Source organism: Chanodichthys erythropterus, chromosome 22 (assembly GCF_024489055.1).
Source record: "Chanodichthys erythropterus isolate Z2021 chromosome 22, ASM2448905v1, whole genome shotgun sequence".
NCBI classification, from domain to species: Eukaryota; Metazoa; Chordata; class Actinopteri; order Cypriniformes; family Xenocyprididae; genus Chanodichthys; species Chanodichthys erythropterus.
The window spans coordinates 25,042,617-25,066,156 of NC_090242.1; the positions used below are offsets into that span (position 1 = coordinate 25,042,617).

The window sequence follows — 23,540 nt, forward strand, 5'->3', positions numbered from 1 at the left end:
ACCCCAAACTTTTGAGTGGTAGTTTATAGTACCCAGTGTGAGAAGCAGCCTGATTTCTCATTGTTTGCTTCATAATTTGAGTTACAAATGCTTTGTGGCTGTACATTAACAGATTCCATATTCTGCAAAGCAAGTGGGATGAATTAAATTCCACACAACTCCATTTTGTGGTACACCTTGTGCATTATGTGTAAACAGAATTGTTGTTTTTTATGGGAATTAGAAGTCTGTTTGTTTCATTCATTCAATTACCCAGTAATCTCTTATTTTGTGTGTGTGTACGCAGAAGAAGAGAGTATAATACTCTCTTTGATTTTAAATATAGTATCAAGGTCTTCTCAATGTCTGCATATACTGTCTGGTTTAAATATATGACACTGAACTTCTGCGGAAGTGTCTATACTACATAGTTGGACTTTTTGGTCCATTTGGAGTCTTTACTCACTCAGGTTCAGAGAGTCAGTGAATGCAAAATTAATTGCTCTGAATCAACCAGAAGTAAACTGGTCAATCTCTAAAATAGCACTTTTTCTTTTACAGTTAGAGTCTATGTGTGTAATATAAGTATTTGTCTACCTGTTTGTCTATATATTTATAATGTGTGAGCACATCAGTCTCCTTCCCTGTGTCCCTTATTATTATGTATGCTTAACAGCTGTTTGTCACACTCCCCTGTATATTGCATGTGTATTTATGCATATAGTGCCACACAAAAGAGTCGTCTGTTTGACTTTCATGTTTGCATGTTCAGAACACTAATGCAGTGCTTTTTCAATGTCTGTGCTGTTTGCAGGCATTTGCTGAGAGCATCAGTCTAAATGTCTGAACTCCCATTGTTTCCTTCCTGTGAGCAAATCTTTTCTGAAACAGTACCAGCATTCTGTGCCATAATATACACTGCAAAAGAAAAGCGGATTATTTGGAACGGTTTAATGGACAAAGTTCCTGTCAGTTTTCCAGAATGTCACAGAACGGCTTGATTGAGGACTGGTGCTTTTTATTCTGTCAGTCTTTGCTTTGAATGTGGAAACCTCTGAATCAATGGCTCCATCTAGTGGGTTCAAATTTTGGAGGTTGTGACATGACAGTGGTAAAGAAGGAAATGACACATAGCAAAGAAGAAAGAAACAAGTAACTTTTACCAAAAATAAGTTGGAAACAGGAGTGTAATTCAGTGTAAATTCCATACCTGTCAAAAGTTTGGAAACATTACATTACAAATATTTTATTCATCCAGGATGCATTAAATTGATCAAAGGTGACAGTAAAGACGTGTATAATGTTACAAAAGATTTCTATTTAATAAATGCATTAATAAATTTAATAAATGCTGTTCATTGAACTTTCTATTCATCACCATTTCCACAAAAATATTAAGCAGCAAAAACTGTTTTCAACATTTATAATAAATGTTTCTTAAGCAGCAAATCAGCATATTAGAATGATTTCTGAAGGATCACGTGACACCGAAGACTGGAGTAATGATGCTGAAAATTCAGCTTTGATCAGAAGAATAAATTACATTTTAAAATATATTCAAATAGAAAACAGTTATTTTTTAATTTCTAATGATATTTCGCAATATTACTGTTTTTACTGTAGTTTTGATTAAATAAATGCAGCCTTGGTGAGCATAAGAGACTTCTTTCAAAAACTTAAAAAACTGTAATGTTTCCAAACTTTTGACAGGTACGGTATCAATTTAAAGTGTTACACCTTGTTATTTTAATACGTTATAAGAACATTTGCTTTGCTATTTCTTTCAATTATCACAAAGGCAGATTGGTGGACTAAAGTTAAAAAATGTCCAGCATCATTTTTACTGGCCGTTATTCTATGTATTCCTCGCTTGTTGCCATTTTGTAGTTAGAATACACAATCTAGGCTATATATATAAAAAACCCTCTAGTTTATGGGCATTTTGAAAAGATAAATTGGTCCAGGTTTTATTTGACACTGTATTTTATATTTTGTTGATTAATAATATTTGTTTTATATTGGTATTTTATTTGTTTATTTTTTAATCTTGCAAAGGTTGATGGAATTTTTAAATTAATTTACTCTCAATCCAGATCCTAACTTTATCTGAATTTGAAGCATGCCAAATAAATTTTTATATGTATGTATTTTTATGGATTATATCAAAAGGATTATTAATATGCAAAACAGTATACATGCATGCAGGATGTGGATTGACAGTCAGATTACAGCAATATGGTTTCTAAACAAAAATGTATCATTACATGTAAAGAATATGAATAAAAGAAAATTATTTATTGAACATGACAATAAACATATCTTTGCATCCAATAATTGTTCTCATCATCATCATCATCATCATCATCATCATCATAACTTTTTGTTATTGTTGTTTGGGCCAGTAGGAGGCACAATTCGATTTTCTTCCAATAAGACTAAAATAAATGACATGCTATTTTTTTCTGCACTTCTCTTCTCAAGCTGTGCATATCTAAATATGATAAAAGAAGAACCATAAATGAAAACGCCAGTCTTGATTTCTTTAATTTAAAGAATCTACACAACCATCAAAGCATATTACTAACATATTTAAACAAAAATACTGTTTTCCAAGGCCTGAAGTAGAATGTGATAGTCTGAGGTAATAAACTCTAGAGTCTGTTTGAGGAATACTTCAAAATGTGTACTAGTTATTCTCCATTATACATGTGTGACCCTAAACATGTAAACAGAAAAATGTTTACAGATCCACCCAAGTTAACAATCTCAAGAAATCTGCTTTTATCAATTGTTTAAATTGTAACTTAAATTTTACAGCATTCTATGTAATCAAAGTAATTGAATAAGAGCAAAAAGGCACTTGTTTTAATTTCAAATATACATTAGAAAATGAAATGAATGATTTTAGTGGCACTTTAAAAATGATGTTACCTACTTAATGTATACTTAGGAAATTGCCTTATTTGGAGAAAGGTACTTGCTTTACCAGAGTGTTACTAGTATAATATTCAGATGTGCAAGTATGATACTAATGGCTGTACAGGAGCCTTTTATCATAAGTGACTCATGGCTTCCATTAGAAAAATAGCCTAAACATCATTACACAGCACAAGTCTCTCAATAAGATTAATGTTAATACTGTTGCAATATAATGTAGCACTGCTGCTGTAGTGTTTTCACACTGAGGTCAGCATCAAGCAATTCAAGTTTGTTTGGTGTGCAATTAATTTATACTTGAACAGTTGTGGGGGAATTTTATGACTTAATTTGCTGTTCTTTTTTTAATTATTATTATTTTTTTAAATATTACTTGTAAGATGGCCATGATTTTTATATATTAACAGCTGTTAAATATTCTCAAAACATTCATGCCACAAGATAAAACTTGTGTTGAAACACGGTTAATTGAATTTTTGACTTATAATCATGAAATCTGTAAAATTGTTTAATTAATTCTGAACTTTTGTTTAAAAAGATAAAAGTGTTTTCTTCCTGCCTTCCAAAATGTCCGTTTACCTTATTATACACTACCTTTCAAAAGTTTCGGGTCAGTAAGATTTATATTTTTGAAAGTCTTTTATGCTCATCAAGGTTTTGTTTTTTTGCACATAAAAACAGTAAAAAACACAATATTGTGAAATATTTGTACAATTTAAATAACGGTTTTCTATTTTAAAATGTAATTTATTCCTGTGATGATAAAGCTGAATTTTCAGCCTCATTACTCCAGTCTTCAGTGTCCTTCAGAAGTCATTCTGGTATAATTATTTGCTGCTCAAGAAAACAGTTGTGCAGCTTAATATTTTTTGTGGAAAACATGATACATTTTTTAAGGATTCTTTGATGAATTTTTATTTGAATTAGAAATCATACAATTTAATGTGTCCTTGCTGAAAACTTACTGACCCAAAACTTTTGAACGGTAGTGTATGCGGCGCAATATAAAATCATATGTTTCAAGAGTTAAAAATGAACATGAGGCACAATTTGATGTATCAAACTGTTTTTCATAACAGCTCAAGGCTTGTTTTCTGGGCCAGTTGGTACAGAAAGAACAGAACTCTATAAAGAGTTCATCAGGTTTCTCTAAAACTCAGTGTGTAATGGACTGCTGAAATCCCTGGATCCAGTCTCACTGGGTTTCATGAAGACGCCCTCCATTGTTCTCCAGTAGCTGTGCGAGCTGCTGATCGTCATGCCGTGCACTTCTCTCTGGCCGTGGATGGGTCTGCCGTACTGCTCGCCCGTCACAGACAGCAGAGCCTCAGTGGCCGTGTGACGGAAGCGAACAGACTCTTCCCGCTGCCACACTGAGCCTGAGCACAGAACGGTCCACTCGTCCAGATGGTCGCCCTCGCCGTTCTCACCAAAGGCACTGACCTCCTAAATGGGAAGAGTTTACAGGTAAACTTGCACTGCCTATTGTAACATCAAACTGTACCTAAGGTACCTTTACATCACAGTGTGTGTTAAAAAAATATTAAAACCTGATTTGAAGAAAGAGGGGAAGTAAAGTAGTGGCTGTGTAGATTGCGGCCCGTGTTCACATGGGTCAGTCGGATGTTCTGTCCGCACAGTACCGGAGTCCCTCGATGACATGAAGCATCATTGGTCCCCCGCACACTCCAGTAACTGTTACTGTCCTCCACTGCGGTCACACCGGTCACTGACTGCTGCCCACTACCTGGAATTAAATCATCACATTAACAGATAATAGAGAGAAGGTGCATCCCTATTCATGTACTTATGCACTATTCTATGCTGTTTATTAGAATAAATGTAGTATAGTGGGTTCACACTGAAAATGCACTTCAAATACCGCGATAATAACTCAAATATGCGTATTCAAACAAAATCTTTTTTTACAGTCTATGATTCAAACACTACACGGTTGAGTACATAGTGCACAGTATAAGTAAGTTACATACTGTGTAGTGCGTCAGTTGGACAGTATAATTACCCTAATATAATATAAGTGAGGGTTGTTAAATTATATTTTACATCAAAGTTTAAATCACTTCCATACAGCATTAATGAATGGGAGTCACTCACCGGATCCATAGCGGACATCATGAGAGTGTAATCTGACGTTGTGTTTCACATTAAGCAGCTTCACCACCGACCCGCACGTTACAAAATTCATTTCACTGCCATGGGACAATGTAAACATACATGTTAATAACACTGTTATGGGCAACTGGACCCGCAATAACCCCAAACTGTCCATGGCTTGTTGAGCCCTATAGAAAAACTAATCTTTAAAAACCCTAACTGACGTCACACAAGGAGCGCGTGAATCACTAAAAGTTAGAGCGCCGTCTTCAGGTTTGGAGAAACCACAGATATACATGTATGTATGTACATATCTATGTAAGAAACTATATTATTGGGTAAAAACAAGATTATGATTATATGGTAAACATTTATAAAACTTTTGAAAAATGACAATAACACTTTCTCTATCGGCTTATATCATAAACGATATCAGCAAATGAATTCATCCTGACCGGAAGTTAAATATGTGTATACCGGAACCAGAATCTCGACTGTAACCCTCAGCCATTTCTGTTGTCACTATCCAGCTTCTTCAAAAGCGACGCTTCGTTCTTCACCTCAGCGCTTATTTTCAGGCATTTAAACTAATCGACCTTCCTCGCAAGGAAAAGTAAGTGCGCTTTTGTGCTCGATTCTTAGTTTCAGATTGGTGTTTTTAAAAGCGGATTATAATTCTTGGGGTTGTTTTTCTTATCGTATTGATTAGCTGTTAGCATGTGGGCCTTGATCTCCTACAGTGTCCCGGATAGAGTCGTTACATTATTTTATAACAATAAAAGAACAAGTTGTTTACGTCTGATTCATCGCTAACTTTCGGGATATTTCTTATTGGTATAAACTTAGGTATAATTATGCGTCCCAAATTCCTTGGCTAATCTAATTTATCTATCTAGCTAGTTGCATCTTTATCAAGTTCATCTCGATATACGTTTTGGTATAAAATACCTGTATATACAGGAGTAATACTCAGATTTTGTCTTATATGAAATAAACATTAGGTTAACATATAAAACAAAGTGCTGTTTTGAATATCTAGTGCAAGAATAATTGATTTAAGCCACCAGTTTTTATAGTTTTAATTTAATTCTACCGATTATGACAGGGGTCTTAAAATGTAATACTGTTTCAATCCAAACCCACTGAATGCTATACCATATTTATCATAGCCATACCACATTTGTCTCAGATCCTTTGTTTAAAAAAAAAAAAATAATAATTCTGTTTTGGTTTTTTTGTACAGGCCTTGCAAACATGTCTGACTTCATCGAGAGCGAGGCTGAGGAGTCAGAGGAGGAGTTCGAGGAGAAAGACCTGAAGCCCAAGAAGACACAGAGATTTATGGAAGATGATGGTAAGATGTTTACTTAAAGCCACATCCAGGGCAGGAATACCACCAGAAACCACATTTTAGTGTGCTGCTGTGTTTAATTCATTGCTTCATTGCTTGTGTTGTTGTCTCCAGAAGAGGAAGAGGAAGAAGAGAATACTGAAGATCAGGATGAGCATGGAAACCTGAGAGGACTAATCGATGATGGTGATGTGGAAGAGGAAGAACCGGTAGAAGCGCAAAGTGGGGGAGAGGACAGTGACTCTGGTGAAGAGGTCCGTCATCGGCGCAGGAAACGAAGTAGGTTACTCTAAAGCCACTTTAGTAAATCCCTCTGTATTTTGTGTTTCATAAATACACTAGTGAATAATAATATAGTTCTCAATAGGGCTGGGTGAAATCAAATATTCACAATATGATAACTGCTATTTTGCTGAGGATAACAAATTAAGCATTGTTGTGAGTTCTGCAATGCTTCTAGGTGTACATTAAATTTCCTAAAGAACATATCATTATAATACTGTTGTGATTAGGGTTGGGAATTGAAAATCGATTCCAATTCTGGAATCGGATACTTGTAATAAAGTTAAAATTTGGATTCTGCTTATCGATTCGTGTCTTCAAACCATTTAAGCGCAAGAAGACGCAAAAGAGAACTCAATTCGGGACTCGCACTGCCCTGTTTTCTTTGGTCACACATCCAAAAGCGTGCACAGAGAGCCACCCCTCATTATAATGCATGATACTATATGTGTCTTCTTGCGCTTGAATGCATGAATACACACAAAATTATGTCAAAATATCCTCACAGTCAGTTATGTCTTAAGTGAACAAACGGTTGAGAAAGAAAACGCATATTGGATCCTGCATGAGGTCTTAAAGTGACAGCAGCCTAATAATCATGCTACAGTTTGTTTCATTAATCAAAGAATAGAGTTCAGGTGTATTTATTTGTACTATTGCTAATTTGTTTTTGTTCTTATTTTATTACTCTATACTTGTCTTTAATGATGTTTGAAATTTATATCAGTTAGTTTAGTTGTTTTTGCTGTTGTATTTTTGCTAAAACCATAGGAAAATGTTAGTGTTCTTTAGCCTGCTGATTTTTGTTCGTGGAAATCAGCTGCAACACAACATTTTGCCAAAAAACACAAATATGATTGATGTAATTGTTTGACTAAATGTTTTTACCTTACTGGAATCGAAACTGGGAATCGAAAAGAATCGGAATCGATAAGCAGAATCGGAATTGGAATCACTAAAATTCAAACGATACCCAACCTTAGTTGTGATGATTCCTTGTTTCATGACTTGTGAGTATGAGAGCAATAAAACATTAATAGTGTGTCTATGATTTATATTTCAGTAGCAAAACCGTGTTCAAATTGGTAAATGTAGTTAATTTTTATGAAACTGTTCAAACTAGTCGTTTCAGTTGATTGATTGACAACTCTGATTCAGTTGTATGAATCAGTGCATCACTCAGATTTGTTCAGCAAATACTTAAATGATGATACTTTTTTTGGTTAGATGGTTGCATGCGAGTACTATTATGTACCAATGTTCCAATGTTTATTTAGGAAAAATGTGTCTTATTATGACTAAATGATTATTTCTTGCATTTGTTATTTTTAATCAATTTGGCTACAATTAAGGTTGCTCTGATTAGAATTAAAATATTGACCAATGGCAAAAATAAATTGTTTTCTATATTGGTTTTCTACCTTAGTTCTCATTTAAGAATATGTGTTGTATCTGTCAGGTTTTGATGACTATCTGGATGATGATGATCTGGACCTTATTGAGGAGAATTTAGGAGTGAAAGTGAAGAGGAGGGTAAGTCACCAAAGTTCCTGCCTGTGCTAGATTGCAGGTTTTTTTGCTAATTTAACTGATACAAGTTAAACACTTTTGAATTCATAAAAAAAATCACATGTGTGTTCAGAAAAAGAAGTACTCTCGTGTAAAAACCATGGATGATGAGGGGGATGATGATGATGAGAAAGACATGATTGCTGATGAGATCTTCACTGGGGATGGAGACGGAGATGGAGAAGTTGAGGACGGAGAGGCTGTGGACACACTTCACACAAGAGATGAAGAGGAGGAAGATGATGAGGAATCTGGTAGAAAAGACATTTACTCTGTTCATCATGGATTTGAATTCTTGTGCTACAATTCTGCAGAAATTTATTGATTTTTATTTATTTATTTTTAAATCTTTGCAGACATTGATGATTTCATTGTGGATGATGATGGACAGCCCATCACTAAAAAGAAGGGAAAGAAAGTCTCTGGCTACACTGATGCGTAAGTTGTGTGAACTGTAAACAGTGTTTTGGTTATGTAAATATAGTGTGTGTGCCCTGGTGTCATGGACTAAATTCAAATGGCCTTCAACCCTAGTGTTGCTCTCTTTTCGGACATTCCAGTGCTTTGCAAGAAGCTCAAGAGATTTTCGGGGGTGACTTTGACTTTGCTGAGTTCGACACTGAGGCGTATGATCATGCAGAAGAGGAAGAGGAGGATCAGGATGATGAGTCATGGGATCGACCGAAGAAGCAGACCAAGAGAAGAGCTGGCCGTCGTAGCATCTTTGAGATCTATGAGCCCAGTGAGCTGGAGAGCAGCCACATGACCGATCAGGACAATGAAATCCGCTCTACAGACATGCCAGAAAGATTCCAGGTGTGGATCAGCGTTGGGCTGTTGTGTGTATATGAGTGTTTCCCCTTTCATGGGTGGGAATGAGGATATTTCATAACCTCTTGTCATTTGCAGTTGAGGGCCATCCCTGTAAAGCCTGCTGAGGATGATGAGCTGGAGGAAGAAGCTGAATGGATTTACAGGAATGCCTTCTCTACACCAACCATCTCCATGCAGGTAGGAACTGAATGTTTGTATATCATGATGTTTATATCATTGCACTAAGTTAACTTCTATGCTTATTTTGTTTTGGTTTGCGCTTTAGGAGAGCACAGATTACCTGGATCGTGGGACAACCACTAATTTCAGCAGAAAGGGCCCCACTACTATTAATAAAATCAAAGAAGCACTGAACTTTATGAGGAATCAACACTTTGAGGTATAGTCATGTGGAGAAAATAGGGTGTATTAGGGCCGTGACACACCAAGCCTACGGTCGGCCGCCGGTGAACATTTGCCGCTAGTTCTTAGTCGGTTTGGTGTGTCACAGCTAGGGTTGCAAAATTCCGGGAATTATCAAAGCTGGAAACTTTCCATGGGAATTAACGGGAATATATGGGAATTAACGGGAATTTATGGGAGTAAACAGGGAATTTGCAAAATTGCAGTATTGCCTATAACATGGTACTTAAATGTAGTTGAAAAAAACATCTTGCAGCATAATTTTGGTTAAAACAACCAGATTTAATCCGATTTCAGTTGAATTTTTACCCTGACATTCACACAGCACACTACTTATCTGCAGGCCTATTGAGGCCACACCCCCTGCATGCACTGTGCATTGCCCCAGTCCATAACATGCACATTTGATCAAAAATACAGAAATAATATTGTGAAATATAACTACAATTCAAAATAATGGTTTTCTATTTTAATATACATTAAAATATAATTTATTTCTGTGATGCAAAGCTGAATTTTCAGCATCATTACTCCAGTCTTCAGTGTCACGTGATCCTTCAGAAATCGTTCTAATATGCTAATTTGATACTCAGTTATCAATGTGGGAAACAGTTGTGCTGCTTAATATTTTTTATAACCTGTGATACTTTTTTCAGGATTGTTTGATGAATAGAAATGTAAAGAACATCATTTATTTAAATGGAAATATTTTGCAACAATATACACTACCAGTCAAAATTTTGGGGTCAGTAATTTTTTTCCTTTTTTTTTTTTTTTTTTTTTTGAAAGAAATAAATACTTTTATTCAGCTAGGATGTGTGAAATTGATTAAAAAAAGAGATATTAAAATGATATTGTTAGAAAAGATTTCTATTTTGAATAAATGCTGTTCTTTTTAACTTTTTATGCATCAATGGATCCTAAAAAGAAGTATTAACCAGGTATTACTGGTTCCAAAAAAAAATTAAGCAGCACAACTGTTTCCAACATTGACAGTAACTGAGTATCAAATCAGCATATTAGAGTGATTTCTGAAGGATCATGTGACACTGAAATAAATAACACATAACAACTGCTGCAATAAAAATATTTATTTTACATGTTTACTAAATTAGAATTAATTGAATGCGAAAAAGAAATTTCATGTTATGACCAAACAACATGTTTGTTTTTATGTTTGTATATGATACATTTTATATACATAATATAAGTTTATATAAATTTCCAATTAATTCCCATAAATTCCCGTAAATTCTTGTTAAGTTTCCAAATTGGAATATTTCCAAAATTTCCCTGGTTAAGTTCCCGTGGAAAGTTTCAGGAAATTACTGAAACTTTCCGCCCCTTTGCAACCCTAGTCACAGCCTTTAAACTTGATAGATGGATCATCTGATATTAATTTGTCTCTTCTCTTTTCCATCCTACAGGTTCCCTTCATTGCATTCTACAGGAAGGAGTATGTGGAACCAGAGCTGAACATAAATGATCTGTGGAAGGTGTGGCAGTGGGATGAGAAGGTAAGGGCACAATCAAAATGTTCTCAGAATGCATTGTGGTTGCTGCTTTTTGTTTTAATTTAACAGTTAAATGTGGCTGTTTATGCTGTCCTCCTCAGTGGACCCAGTTGAAGACCAGAAAGCAGAACCTGACACGTCTTTTCCAGCGAATGCAGTCTTATCAATTTGAGCAGATCTCCGCTGACCCTGACAAGCCGCTGGCCGACTCGACTCGTCCCCTAGACACTGCTGATATGGAGAGGTATGAGCACCAACCTAACAAACTTTCTTATATATTACGCTGTGTTCACAGCAATCACTTGTTCTTTCTGCTTTGACAGACTGAAAGATGTTCAGTCTCTTGATGAGCTGGGAGACGTCTACAACCACTTCCTGCTCTACTATGGCCGAGACATTCCTAAGATGCAAAATGCAACCAAGGCCAACAAAAAGAAACTGAAGAAGATCAAGGAAGTGTCAGAGGAAGATGGTACTGCCTTGTTTTCATTGAATGGGCCAATTATGATGTTCAAGCATGCATCAGACTAACACCTTTTTTTTGTTCTGCTAGGGGAAGAAGCAGAAGTGGAAGAGGAAGAGGAAGAAGAGGAGCAGAAGGGGCCAGATCTGAAACAGGCCTCCCGCAGAGACATGTACAGCATCTGCCAGAGCGCAGGCCTTGGTGTGTACATACTGTATTTATTTTTTTTTGAGAAGGGGAAAGAAAATAAAGAGAAATTGCCAGACCCAATAGGGTTTTTAACATTTTAAAATTTTTAACACAAATGTATAGCAACACATTTTATGGCCCTGTTTACACCTGGTCTTAAGGTGCATTTTGGTCGATCGGATCTCAAGTGGACAACGCTAAATACAGGTGTGAACGGGATGTAAAATGTTTAGAGCTTGTCCACTTTCGACCACTTCCAGAGGTCGTCGAAAACGCATTTGACCGGATTGCTTTCATAGTTTAGACTTTCATGTGGTTGAATGCTTTCAAACAGCCACAAAAGGCCACCTACTCTATGCCTAATGCGTAAACATTATGAGAAGCGCACTAGCCAGACAAGATTTAAAGGGATACTCCACTGTTTTTTCATATTAAACTATGTTATTCCCTTAACTAAGACGAGTTGATACATGCCTCTCTCGTCTCAGTGCGTGCTCTAAATCGCTCTGTCTTGCGGCGAAACTTTGTTAGCACTTAGCTTAGCCCAGTTCATTCAATAGGAGCCAAGATATTACTGCGCCAAGTCAAAGTGCTCCCGAGCACTTGCTATGGTATTCCGCCATACAATATAGTTATCCATTTTATACGCTTAGAAAAGCGCAACGTTTTCTTTTGTGTCACCGTCCTAGGTCGAGTTACACTACTCGAGTAACTGTATTTAAATAGGGAAAATTGTTTTTGAATTACCGTAAAGCATTTTGTCACTCTCGCGTGAACATGAACATGAGGCGAGATTGTGTCGGGTCGATGCAGCTCAACTTGCAAGTGCTGTATTCTGGCGTAGACGTGCCGGAATGGGGTTAGTGCTCGCCTCAAACACACCACTACGAGTCAACTAACCATCAACTTTTTATGAAGGTAAAAAAAAGTTACTTAGGTCTTCAGCCGACAAAGTTTAAAGCAGAACTATGTTTGGTTTGAAGATAAAAAAACAAACCATTCCTGATTTCTAACACGCGCACACACCGCGTTCACCTTGGTCTTGTGGCTATCATAGCAGTAAATGAAAGCTGCTGTTTTCCGTATGTTTTTTTCCATCGTCTCCGGATGCGTTCATATGTACATTGCTTGAGTTTTTTTCATCCATTACATCAAAAGATCTGAAAAAGCCCATACATTTACCCGCCCATTAACCCTCCTCTTGAAGAAATGACTGATTAAAAAAAACTGTTGTAAACGGGAATATCTCCCTCATCCACTTTTGATCCGATCAACCAAAACGCTTCTTAATACCAGGTGGGAACAGGGCCTGCATGTCAGAAATATGTTATATGATATAATAGAATTATGTAAAGTGGAAAAAAATATTATTACTATTATTTTTCAGTTTATATAATTATATGCATATTATATAATGACAATGTAACGTTTGTGTAATGTTTTTATTTTTTATATATATATATATATATATATATATATTTATTTATTTATTTATTTTTTTAATTTATTAGATGGTCTTGCCAAGAAGTTTGGTCTGACTCCAGAGCAGTTTGGAGAAAACTTGCGAGACAGTTATCAGAGACACGAAACCGAGCAGTTCCCTGCAGAGCCTTTGGAGCTGGCCAAGGATTATGTGTGCAGGTAATGTGATCAAGTCTTTTACTCACTGCTTACTGAATAAGTTAGCAATTTGCATAATCATTCATTTATTTCTTCATGTTTTCATAGCCAATTTAACACCCCGGAGACTGTTCTGGAAGGTGCTCGCTACATGGTAGCGATGCAGATTGCCCGTGAACCTCTGGTTAGGCATGTGCTCAGACAGACCTTCCAGGAGAGGGCCAAGATTAACATCAAGCCAACTAAGAAGGGAAAGAAGGTTGGTACTTTTACTACTATTGTGAAGAAGTGTCTGTATTCTACCATCATTTTATTAACTGTTGTATTTTTTGTTCATCTTCTACTCTTTTGCTTAACCATATTCGTCAAGGAAAGGGTATTGGCAGAATAGAAAACTTTCCCATCCCAGCAGAGTTCTATTGTGTTAGAGCTTTAGTTAGAATCAATTCTGTTGATGCATGTAGGCATTGTTTTTGCTTTGCAATAGATGTTAACGTAGTGAACTTCTATTCAAACCCAGACTGAACTGATGTGCCAGTGACTGCATTGTTTGTTCGTTTGTCAGTAATTCCACATCAGCTAATGTCTGTCATGTTTCCCAGGATGTGGATGAGGCACACTATGCTTATTCCTTCAAGTACCTAAAGAACAAGCCTGTGAAAGAGCTCAGTGGAGATCAGTTCTTGAAGATGTGCCTGGCTGAGGAGGAAGGCCTGCTCGCCATAGACATCTGTATTGACCTTGTGGGAGTCAAAGGGTATAGATGTGTCCTGAAAATTTTGGCTTGATTTAACCTGAATTCAGTGTCAGGAAACCATTCAAGAGCTGTTATGGATTATATACAAGAGATACAGAGCAGTTTTGTTTGCCATCTCTACAGGTATGGCGATCAGACATACTTTGATGAGATTAAGCAGTTCTACTACAGGGATGAGTTCAGTCACCAGGTGCAGGAATGGAACAAGCAGAGAACCCTTGCCATTGAACGTTCCCTTCAGCAGTTCCTGTATCCACAGATGGCCAAGGAACTGAAGAATAAGCTTATCGCTGAAGCCAAGGACAATATTGTTAAGGTGCCACATTGATTGCATGCATTTCCTTTAAAAGCTGCCTGACAGTTTCTGTACCAATTTGTGACCTAAAACAAATTGATTTGTGTGTCTTGTGTCTGTGGTACAGTCTTGCTGCAAGAAGCTGTATAACTGCCTGAAGGTGGCTCCTTATCGGCCTGATCAGCAGGTAGAGGAGGATGATGACCTCATGGATGAGTCACAAGGAAAGGGTATCCGTGTACTTGGGGTGGCCTTTGCTTCTGGCAGGTATATATTTGTACTGAGTGAAAGAGAATTTCATTTGATTTTGAATAGGGATGCATTATATCGGTTATTGGCAAATACTGGGTGTTTAATGTGCATTTAGGTTCTCTAATTCTCACTTAAAGTGAATCACAATTCAGAGAATAACTCGCATTGATTATTATGAATCTGAATAATTTTATGTTTTCAAATACTAGTTTATTTTTATTTTTTAACAGAATAATGACCATTTATCAGTTGGTCACCAAAATGTCATTATAATTATTGGCTTGTCAGTACTGGCCAGAATTGTTATCAGTCCTTTTATACTTTTGAATTGTATTTGATAGTATTTTCTTGTGTTTCTATAGAGACACACCAGTTTTCTGTTCTCTCATCAATGGTGAAGGAGAGGTTGTGGACTTCCTCCGGCTACCTTATTTCCTGAAGAGGAGAAATGCATGGAGAGAGGATGAAAGAGAGAAAAAGGTGAAGAAACAGAAGCCCTGCCTTTACTATTGAGCTGTTAGTTAAAGGTGCCCTAGAACTTTTTTTTTTAAAAGATGTAATATAAGTCTAAGGTGTCCCCTGAATGTGTCTGTGAAGTTTCAGCTCAAAATACCCCATAGATTTTTTTTAATTCATTTTTTTAACTGCCTATTTTGGGGCATAATTAGAAATGAGCCGATGTGTGGCCCTTTAAATTTGGTGCTCCACGCCTCAAGAGCTCGCGCTTGCCTTTAACAGCATAAACAAAGTTCACACAGCTAATATAATCCTCAAAATCGATCTTTACAAAGTGTTCGTCATGCTTGCTGCATGCATACATCGGATTGAGTCTAGTATTTATTTGGATGTTTACATTTGATTCTGTAATGAGTTTGAGGCTATGCTCCGTGGCTAACGGCTAATGCTACACTGTTGGAGAGATTTATAAAGAATGAAGTTGTGTTTATGCATTATTCAGACTGCAAGTGTTAATAATGAAAATAACGACAACTCTTGTCTCCGTGAATACAGTAAGAAACGATGGTAACTTTAACCACATTGAACAGTACATTAGCAACATGTTAATGAAACATTTAGAAAGACAATTTACAAATATCACTAAAATATCATGATATCATGGATCATGTCAGTTATTATTGCTCCATCTGCCATTTTTCGCTGTTGTTCTTGCTTGCTTACCTAGTCTGATGATTCAGCTGTGCACAGATCCAGACATCCTGCCCTTGTCTAATGCCTTTCATCCAGATGTTAATACTGGCTGCCCTTGTGTAATGCCTTGAACATGGGCTGGCATATGCAAATATTGGGGGCGTCTTTTAAACAAATGAGATTTATATAAGGAGGAGGAAACAATGGTGTTTGAGACTCACTGTATGTCATTTCCATGTACTGAACTCTTGTTATTTAACTATGCCGAGGTAAATTCAATTTTTGAATCTAGGGCACCTTTAATTCGGTTGACTTCAGTATTGTGGCTTTTAAAACACAAATTGTGTTTCCATAGCTTCAAGACATAGAAAATCTCAAGAAATTCCTCCTTAGTAAGAAGCCACATGTTGTTGCAGTTGCTGGGGAGAATCGGTATGTTTATTGTTGCACCTTTTGTTTTAAAAACAGCATAAGTTTTAAACTTATATTGGGCTGCATGTTAATCCCGAATCTGGATTGTGTTCAGTGATGCTCATATGGTGATGGAGGACATCAAGCGCACCATCAGTGAGCTGGAGCAGGACTCCTCTCTTCCTGCGGTGGGTGTGGAGCTGGTGGACAATGAGCTGGCTGTGCTTTATATGAACAGCAAGAAGTCTGAGGTCAGTGCACTGAGATAACAAATTTTACAATACTTCCAATACCTTTCCTAATGTTTCTTTCACATTCTGCTCCTCTCATAGGCGGACTTCAGAGATTACCCACCTCTGCTTCGGCAGGCTGTGTCTGTGGCTCGCAAGATTCAGGACCCCCTAGTGGAGTTTGCTCAAGTCTGCAGCACCGATGATGACATTCTGTGTTTGAAATTGCATCCCCTGCAGGTACCAGCACATTTTTTTCCTCTAATGACTTGGTTTCTGCTATTTGTTTAAATACTAGGTTGGAACGACTCATCTTGGTAACGAAGTCGAAGTAATTAATTACAAAGTCGATACTGAAATTTTAAAAAATGTGGTGATACCAGCCTTTCCCTCTAGCATTTTGAGTGCTGTTGAGTGGATTCTTAAACACCTCTGATTGGCCATTGTTCACACGCTCAACTTTTATGTCTGTGATTGGCTACTGTGATCAACGCTTCAAAAATATGTTGTAAATAATCATTAATGACGCTCTTCACCGAGCGCTTACACAGGTACACACAGCGGGGGGGGGAAAGCAGGCATCTATCAGCAGATCTGTCTATCTGTGGATATATTAGGGATCTGCTGATACACACTTGCTTTCAAACGCTCCTATGTGTGTCTGTGTAAGCGCTCGGTGAACCTATTGATTTCTGTGTAAATATAAAATGATGCAATCTTTCTAAAGTAATTTTCTCGGAATTACCCTATATTTTGATTTGTGATAGCTTTGTGGTCGCTAACAGTGTCTTTTTTTTTTTCATCTTGTTTGAGATGGTTATTTGTGAATCAATTCTCATGTATTATCATTTAAATGTTACTCAGGAGCATGTAGTGAAAGAGGAGCTGCTGGGCGCTCTCTACTGTGAGTTCATAAACCGGGTGAATGAGGTTGGTGTGGATGTGAACCGAGCTATTGCTCACCCTTACACCCAGAGCCTGGTCCAGTACATCTGTGGCCTCGGACCTAGAAAAGGCTCCCACCTGCTCAAGGTGAGACATTCTCCAAAATCTGTATTCTCACTTTCATCCTTTTTTTCTGCCTAAAAATTTTCTCTATTTGTCTAGATAATGGGTTAAGATTTTTGTTTTTGCTAGAACTAAATCACAAGATGTTGAAATCATCTTCTGCACCTTCCCAATGTTCCTCAGATTCTTAAACAGAACAATACTAGGTTAGAGAACCGGACACAGTTGGTCACTATGTGCCATATGGGACCCAAAGTCTTTATTAACTGCGCTGGCTTTATCAAGATCGACACCGCCTCTCTTGGAGACAGGTAAGATGCTAAACGTAATGTGTGTGAATGACCAGCAGCTCACTCTGAATTACTCTGCATACTGAAGAAATAATATCATCTTTCACTCTGCAGCACTGATTCCTACATTGAGGTTCTGGACGGTTCCCGAGTGCATCCTGAAACATATGAGTGGGCTCGTAAAATGGCGGTGGATGCTCTAGAGTACGACGAGTCGGCAGAAGATGCCAACCCAGCCGGAGCACTAGAGGAGATCCTTGAGAACCCAGAAAGACTGAAAGACCTGGATTTGGATGCCTTTGCTGAGGAGCTGGAGAGACAGGTGAGCTTTGTTTAGGTCTTAATTTTGGATAGTATGTTTTTTTTTTTTGTTGTTTTTTCTGTTAGCGGATGCATTTATCCAAAGCGACAATCAAGGAATACAGCATAAGCTGTTCAACCATGCACTTAACTGAACTAGACAGGTTTCCTGTAACCATGTATCTTTTTTTTTTTTCCCAGGGTTATGGAAATAAGCAAATTACACTGTATGATATCCGAGCAGAGCTCAGCTGTAGATATAAAGATTTGAGAGCCCCTTACAGGCCTCCCAACACTGAAGAGGTCTTTAACATGCTCACCAAGGAGACGCCTGAGACCTTCTATATTGGTAAATACTACCTGAGTGTTTTTAGATATTATAAATGATTTTAAAATAATCTATAATCATAAACCTACAGATTTACATATTTTAGAGATGCTCAGTCTTGATACTGTTGGAAATATTTTTGTCAATCTCTGTGCACATATAGGTAAACTCATCACCTGTGTGGTGACTGGCATCGCTCACAGAAGGCCACAGGGTGAGAGTTATGACCAGGCCATTCGTAATGATGAGACGGGACTCTGGCAGTGTCCTTTTTGCCAGCAGGACAACTTCCCTGAACTCAGTGAGGTGGGAATATTTTCTGTTACCTTTCAAAGGAATGAGATTGTGGAAGTTTTAGCTATTGCACATTAGTAAAACGCTTGTCATGATGATGTTGTGTGTTTTTCTCAGGTGTGGAATCACTTTGACAGCGGCTCCTGTCCTGGTCAAGCCATCGGTGTGAGAACCAGGTTAGATAATGCCGTCATGGGCTTTATCCCAACCAAGTTTCTTAGTGACAAGGTGGTCAAGCACCCTGAGGAGAGGGTCAAGGTGAACTAATCTCATATTTCCTTTCTTTACTTTATCTGTTTATTCATTTATATACAATATAAATCAAATATGTCGCCTTAAAGTTCTGGAAGTCTGGAAATGTCCTTTTGACACATTTATGCCTGGATCTCCACTGTTAGGTTGGCATGACCGTGCACTGCCGCATCATGAAGATTGACATCGAGAAGTTCAATGTGGACCTCACTTGCAGAACATCTGATCTGAGTGACAAGAACAATGAATGGAAGCTTCCTAAAGACACCTACTATGACTTTGATGCTGAGACAGATGATGTTAAACAGGAAGAGGAGCATAAGAAGAAACAGCAGAGAACCAGTCAGTATTGACCAAATCTCTTTTTGAGAGCATTTACCATCTTTTTAAGTAATGCAGGAATGACTTTCGTTTTCTTTCTCTAGCTTACATTAAGCGTGTGATCGCTCACCCGTCTTTCCACAACATCAACTTCAAACAAGCGGAGAAGATGATGGAATCCATGGACCAGGGTGACGTAGTTATTCGACCCAGCAGTAAAGGGGAGAACCACCTGACGGTCACGTGGAAGGTGGCTGATGGGATCTATCAGCATGTGGATGTGCGTGAGGAGGGCAAAGAGAACGCCTTCAGCCTTGGACATACTCTCTGGATCAACACTGAGGTGATCTGTTGCGACATCACGCACATTATCATTGAAAAGTTTGGGGTCAGTAAGAATTTTTTTTCTTTTGTTTTTGTCTTATGCTCACCAAGAAATTTGATTAAAAATACAAAAACACTAATATTGTCAAATATTAAAATTTTAATATCTGTATTTGAATATATTTTAAAAAGTAGTTTATTCCCATAATGGTAATTACTCCAGCCTTCAGTGTCATATGATCCTTCAGAAATCATTCTAATTTGCTGATTTATTGATCAAGAAACATTTTCTTATCACAGGTGAAAACAATTGCTTATTTTTTTTGTGGAAACTGATACATTTTTTTTATAATTATGTTAAAATGATCGTTCAAAAGGACAGAAAACATTTGTAATATTATAAACGTCATGATCATTTTAATGTATCCTTGCTAAATGAAAGTTTATTTCTTTTTTTTATTTTATTTTATTTTTTTTTTAAATCTTGACCCCAAACTTTTGAACTTGCTCATACAGTACATCTGAAATCTAACGGTAGTTGTGGTTGTCTGCAGGAATTTGAGGATCTGGATGAAATCACAGCCAGATATGTCCAGCCCATGGCTGCGTTCGCACGAGATCTGCTTGGCCACAAGTACTTCCACGAGTGCAATGGGGGCGATAGAAAGGTATGTTATGATTCTGAGGAACTATCACTTGTCTGTTTTCTTCATCTTGATTTAATACTCTATTAGAGATAAAATGGCCTCTGCAAGTTTTTAATTGACCTTTTCTTCCCTTTTGTACAGAAAATGGAGGAACTCCTCATAAGGTCCAAGAAAGAGAAGCCGACATTCATCCCCTACTTTGTTTCAGCTTGTAGAGACCTACCGGGCAAATTTCTCCTGGGTTACCAGCCTAGAGGGAAGCCGAGGTAACGCACACTACCCAACTAGAACAGGGCGCTAAACACGTCATGATTTATTTATTTTATTGAATGTTTTGCTTTTGGTCTTTTGTTTTGCAGGATAGAATTTGTAACAATCACTCCAGATGGCTTTAGGTACCGTTCTCAGATATTCCCTACAGTCAATGGTCTCTTCCGCTGGTTCAAGGACCACTACCAGGATCCTGTGCCAGGTTAGTAGTCTCCATCTTAACCCCATCTCTGGTCTAGCATTGTTAGTATTCCTTTTAATTCTGAGTTGTTGTCTTCTCTAAAGGTGTCACACCATCCAGCAGCAGAACACGAACACCAGCATCAGTCAACGCCACACCTGCCAACATTAACATTGCGGGTATGTTAGACATGCTGACGTCTTCCCTGAAAACAACAGTGATTTCTTCAGATGATTCTTCTCATAAATGTATTTTAAAACATACCTGTCCCCTCGCTCTCAGACTTGACTCGAGCCGTCAACGCTCTCCCGCGAAACATGACATCCCAGATGTTCAACGCCATAGCGGCGGTTACAGGACAGGGCCAAAATCCCAACACAACACCGGCCCAGTGGGCCTCCAGTCAGTATGGTTACAGTGGTGGCAGCAGTGCAGGAGGAGGCGGCAGCAGCAGCGCTTATCACGTACGAGACCTGCACCTATTTGCCTCTTTATCCTACTGAATCAAAATAGAGCACGCTAATATTTAATATTCTTTCCACGTTTTCAAGGTATTTGCAACGCCCCAGCAGCCAATGGCCACACCTATGATGACGCCCAGCTATTCTTACACCACACCTGGCCAGCAGCAGGCCATGACCACGCCCCAGTATCCCAGCAGCACACCACAGTCCTCACACGGACACCATCAGCATTCTTCCTCCACGCCATCGTCCTCGTCATCGAGAGTGCGGACGCCACAGCCCAAGTGAGTGCTACTGCTGCTTTCTTCAACACACAGAACCATGTTAGCCACATCATAAAAAGAAAACTCTCTGTACTCTTGGATTTGGTTAGTAAGGAACTTCTGTCATTAATTACTCACCCTCATGTCGTTCCCATCCCCTAAGACCTTTGTTCATCTTCAGAACACAGATGAAATCTGAGAGCTTTCTGTCCAAACTTTTATAAGAGACTCAATGGCTTTATATGATGAAAAGATTGAATTTAGGCTTTATATTGGTTTAATATTGATTTTATATTGCTATATATTGGCTGGTTTATATTATTATGGGCTGCTAAGTACTAAAACTCGATCTGTGTTCCCTGCAGGACAAGTTCCCATACTGCCGTGGATTGGGGTAAGATGGCTGAACAATGGCTGCAGGAGAAAGAAGCCGAGCGGCGGAAGCAAAAGACGCCCCGCATGACGCCCCGACCTTCGCCCAGCCCCATGATCGAAAGCACGCCCATGTCCATCGCCGGAGACGCCACTCCTCTCTTGGACGAGATGGACCGATAGGAGAAGGGAAAGGGTGTTCAGACATCTCATATAAAACCCAATCCATCCACATCCCATCTCTCACTCTCCGTCTTTTGCTCTCTTCCGCTGCTAGAAGTATTTCTTTGAGTCATTCAGAGCTACTGATACAAAGACAAACACTTGAAATATGGTGTCGACAAACCGATAGGAAATGGACCTAAAATAAAAGTTTGTCACGAAAGTTTTTTCTTTCTTTCTTCTTTTAAGTATGTGCAGAATGCACCTCTTTTTCTTTAGTTTTTTTTTTTTTTACTAAATTTAAAAGGAAAGGCTTAAAGCATGAGACGCTGCATGAATGTGCCCATGGGAGCTGGTATTCAATTCATCATAAGATCATTAGTTCAGGGCCACTGAGAGAGCTTTTCTTTTTGTATCTGGCTTAAACATTTAAATAAAACCCTGTTTCAGTATGAACCAGAGCACTGTAATGATTTAAAATCCGTGCTCTGTTGAGCTGTTACGCAAAACTCTGAGAATAAAGCACTCGGGAGATTTGTTTATCTACTCTAAAATGAAGTATGTTTAAAAGAGATCCTGTAAATGCTGTGTCTTTGTGGACCATTTCAGTGATCGGAACATATTTTAAATTCTAAACTTTAAAAAAATGATGTTTTTAAGTTTTGCTGAACCCATTCATTTAGCTGTTCAGATGTCACTGCTTGTACAAGTAAACTGTACTAAAGATATTGAGACCTCCTGAGTTTTTTTTGCTTTTTCAGTTTGGAGGCTGTTTGTGTATGTGAATGCATCTTTGCTGGCCAGACTTCCTGAAGGTGTTTGCACACATGCTGTTTTAAACTGTATACTTCATGTACAATCCTATGTATCACTATAGACCGAAAGTGTGACATTTAAGCAAAGAGAACTTTATGAATAGGCTCCTTATACTGTAACAATATTTTCACACATCAAGCAGTTATTTGTATTATGACTTCCCACCCACACACAACCCATATAGTGAATCTTCCAAGTCCTGGGAAGTGTTTCTGATCTGATCATGTGTTCTTTTGGCACTGAAGCTGCACTATGCCTTCAGGTCAGGAAGTGAGCTCAAAGTGTCTATACCGGTCACTGTTCAGTGTATTTCATTGCTGACATCCATTTCATTTCTTTTCATTTGATAAAGTTGTCAAAAATAAACTTGTGATTCAAGTGTTTTTATTTAAATATTCTGTTTCTTAATGGTCTATACTGATTTCAGTTAGTGAAGAAGAGGTTTGAGTGTTTGTCTTCAAGCTTCAGACCTTAGATAATTCATTTCAGACAGCTGTGATTTTAAGATACGGCTGCATTGTGCTATTTTCCATGTGACATTCGTTGGAATTTGAATGCATTCGATGCTTAAGAGACTCGAGAAGATTCTACAAGCTGTCATATTTAATGCAAAGCTACCAGTGGACCAAAATGGCAACAATTTCAAATTTTTTTCAACACAATCCATACTTAAATTCATACTTTTTTTTTTTTTTATGTTAGCCTTTACTGCAGGGATGGACAACTCCGGTCCTGGAGGGCCAGTGTCCAGCTGAGTTTAGCTCCAACCCTAATCAAACACACCTGAACCAGCTAATCAAGGTCTTTAGGATTAGTAGAAAGTTATAGGCAAGTGAGTTTTTATCAGGGATGGAGATAAACTCTGCAGGACACTGGCCCTCCAGGACCGGAGTTGTCCA

At 37.9% G+C, this 23,540-nt stretch overlaps 2 protein-coding genes across 4 annotated transcripts; one reads left to right on the plus strand and one right to left on the minus strand.

The window, feature by feature from the left end:
• Positions 1 to 2,282: 2,282 nt before the first annotated feature.
• On the minus strand, positions 2,283 to 5,268 carry sdf2 (stromal cell-derived factor 2). The gene is made up of 3 exons (XM_067375988.1): positions 5,032 to 5,268; positions 4,467 to 4,663; positions 2,283 to 4,362 (listed from the first exon to the last, which is right to left on the minus strand). Exons 1-3 carry the CDS (start codon positions 5,204 to 5,206, stop codon positions 4,066 to 4,068), a joined length of 669 nt encoding a protein of 222 aa, XP_067232089.1. The 5' UTR covers positions 5,207 to 5,268; the 3' UTR covers positions 2,283 to 4,065.
• A 251-nt stretch (positions 5,269 to 5,519) lies between these two features.
• Positions 5,520 to 23,016, plus strand: supt6h (SPT6 homolog, histone chaperone and transcription elongation factor). 3 transcript variants are annotated; one of them, XM_067376128.1, is made up of 37 exons: positions 5,520 to 5,644; positions 6,275 to 6,385; positions 6,497 to 6,661; positions 8,124 to 8,197; positions 8,307 to 8,487; positions 8,590 to 8,671; positions 8,794 to 9,049; positions 9,143 to 9,244; positions 9,333 to 9,446; positions 10,897 to 10,986; positions 11,085 to 11,227; positions 11,307 to 11,455; positions 11,537 to 11,647; positions 13,147 to 13,276; positions 13,364 to 13,514; positions 13,858 to 14,012; positions 14,136 to 14,328; positions 14,435 to 14,574; positions 14,922 to 15,039; positions 16,064 to 16,140; positions 16,235 to 16,370; positions 16,452 to 16,589; positions 17,214 to 17,381; positions 17,541 to 17,668; positions 17,762 to 17,969; positions 18,149 to 18,296; positions 18,439 to 18,581; positions 18,687 to 18,827; positions 18,968 to 19,163; positions 19,247 to 19,530; positions 20,021 to 20,134; positions 20,255 to 20,379; positions 20,473 to 20,585; positions 20,669 to 20,743; positions 20,847 to 21,028; positions 21,116 to 21,312; positions 21,657 to 23,016. In XM_067376128.1, the coding sequence occupies exons 2-37, from the start codon at positions 6,286 to 6,288 to the stop codon at positions 21,844 to 21,846; spliced, it is 5,217 nt and encodes a 1,738-aa protein (XP_067232229.1). In that variant the 5' UTR covers positions 5,520 to 5,644; positions 6,275 to 6,285; the 3' UTR covers positions 21,847 to 23,016. The 3 variants fall into 3 exon arrangements, with proteins under 3 accessions (XP_067232229.1, XP_067232230.1, XP_067232231.1); XM_067376129.1 differs by having other exon boundaries at positions 19,247 to 19,485; positions 21,657 to 23,014; XM_067376130.1 differs by lacking the exons at positions 5,520 to 5,644; positions 6,275 to 6,385; positions 6,497 to 6,661 and adding an exon at positions 6,739 to 7,674.
• The last annotated feature ends 524 nt before the right edge of the window (positions 23,017 to 23,540 follow it).

Excerpts from the sequence above, each read along its gene's own strand:
- sdf2 (XM_067375988.1), bottom strand. The coding sequence starts at position 5,206 with ATGGACAGTTTGGGGTTATTGCGGGTCCAGTTGCCCATAACAGTGTTA. Across the intron at positions 4,664-5,031 it reads TGATGTCCGCTATGGATCCG|GTAGTGGGCAGCAGTCAGTG; the intron begins GTGAGTGACTCC and ends ATTTAATTCCAG. Across the intron at positions 4,363-4,466 it reads CCCCTCTTTCTTCAAATCAG|GAGGTCAGTGCCTTTGGTGA; the intron begins GTTTTAATATTT and ends CTTCCCATTTAG.
- supt6h (XM_067376128.1), top strand. The coding sequence starts at position 6,286 with ATGTCTGACTTCATCGAGAGCGAGGCTGAGGAGTCAGAGGAGGAGTTC. Across the intron at positions 8,198-8,306 it reads GAGTGAAAGTGAAGAGGAGG|AAAAAGAAGTACTCTCGTGT; the intron begins GTAAGTCACCAA and ends ATGTGTGTTCAG. Across the intron at positions 19,531-20,020 it reads TTATCATTGAAAAGTTTGGG|GAATTTGAGGATCTGGATGA; the intron begins GTCAGTAAGAAT and ends GGTTGTCTGCAG.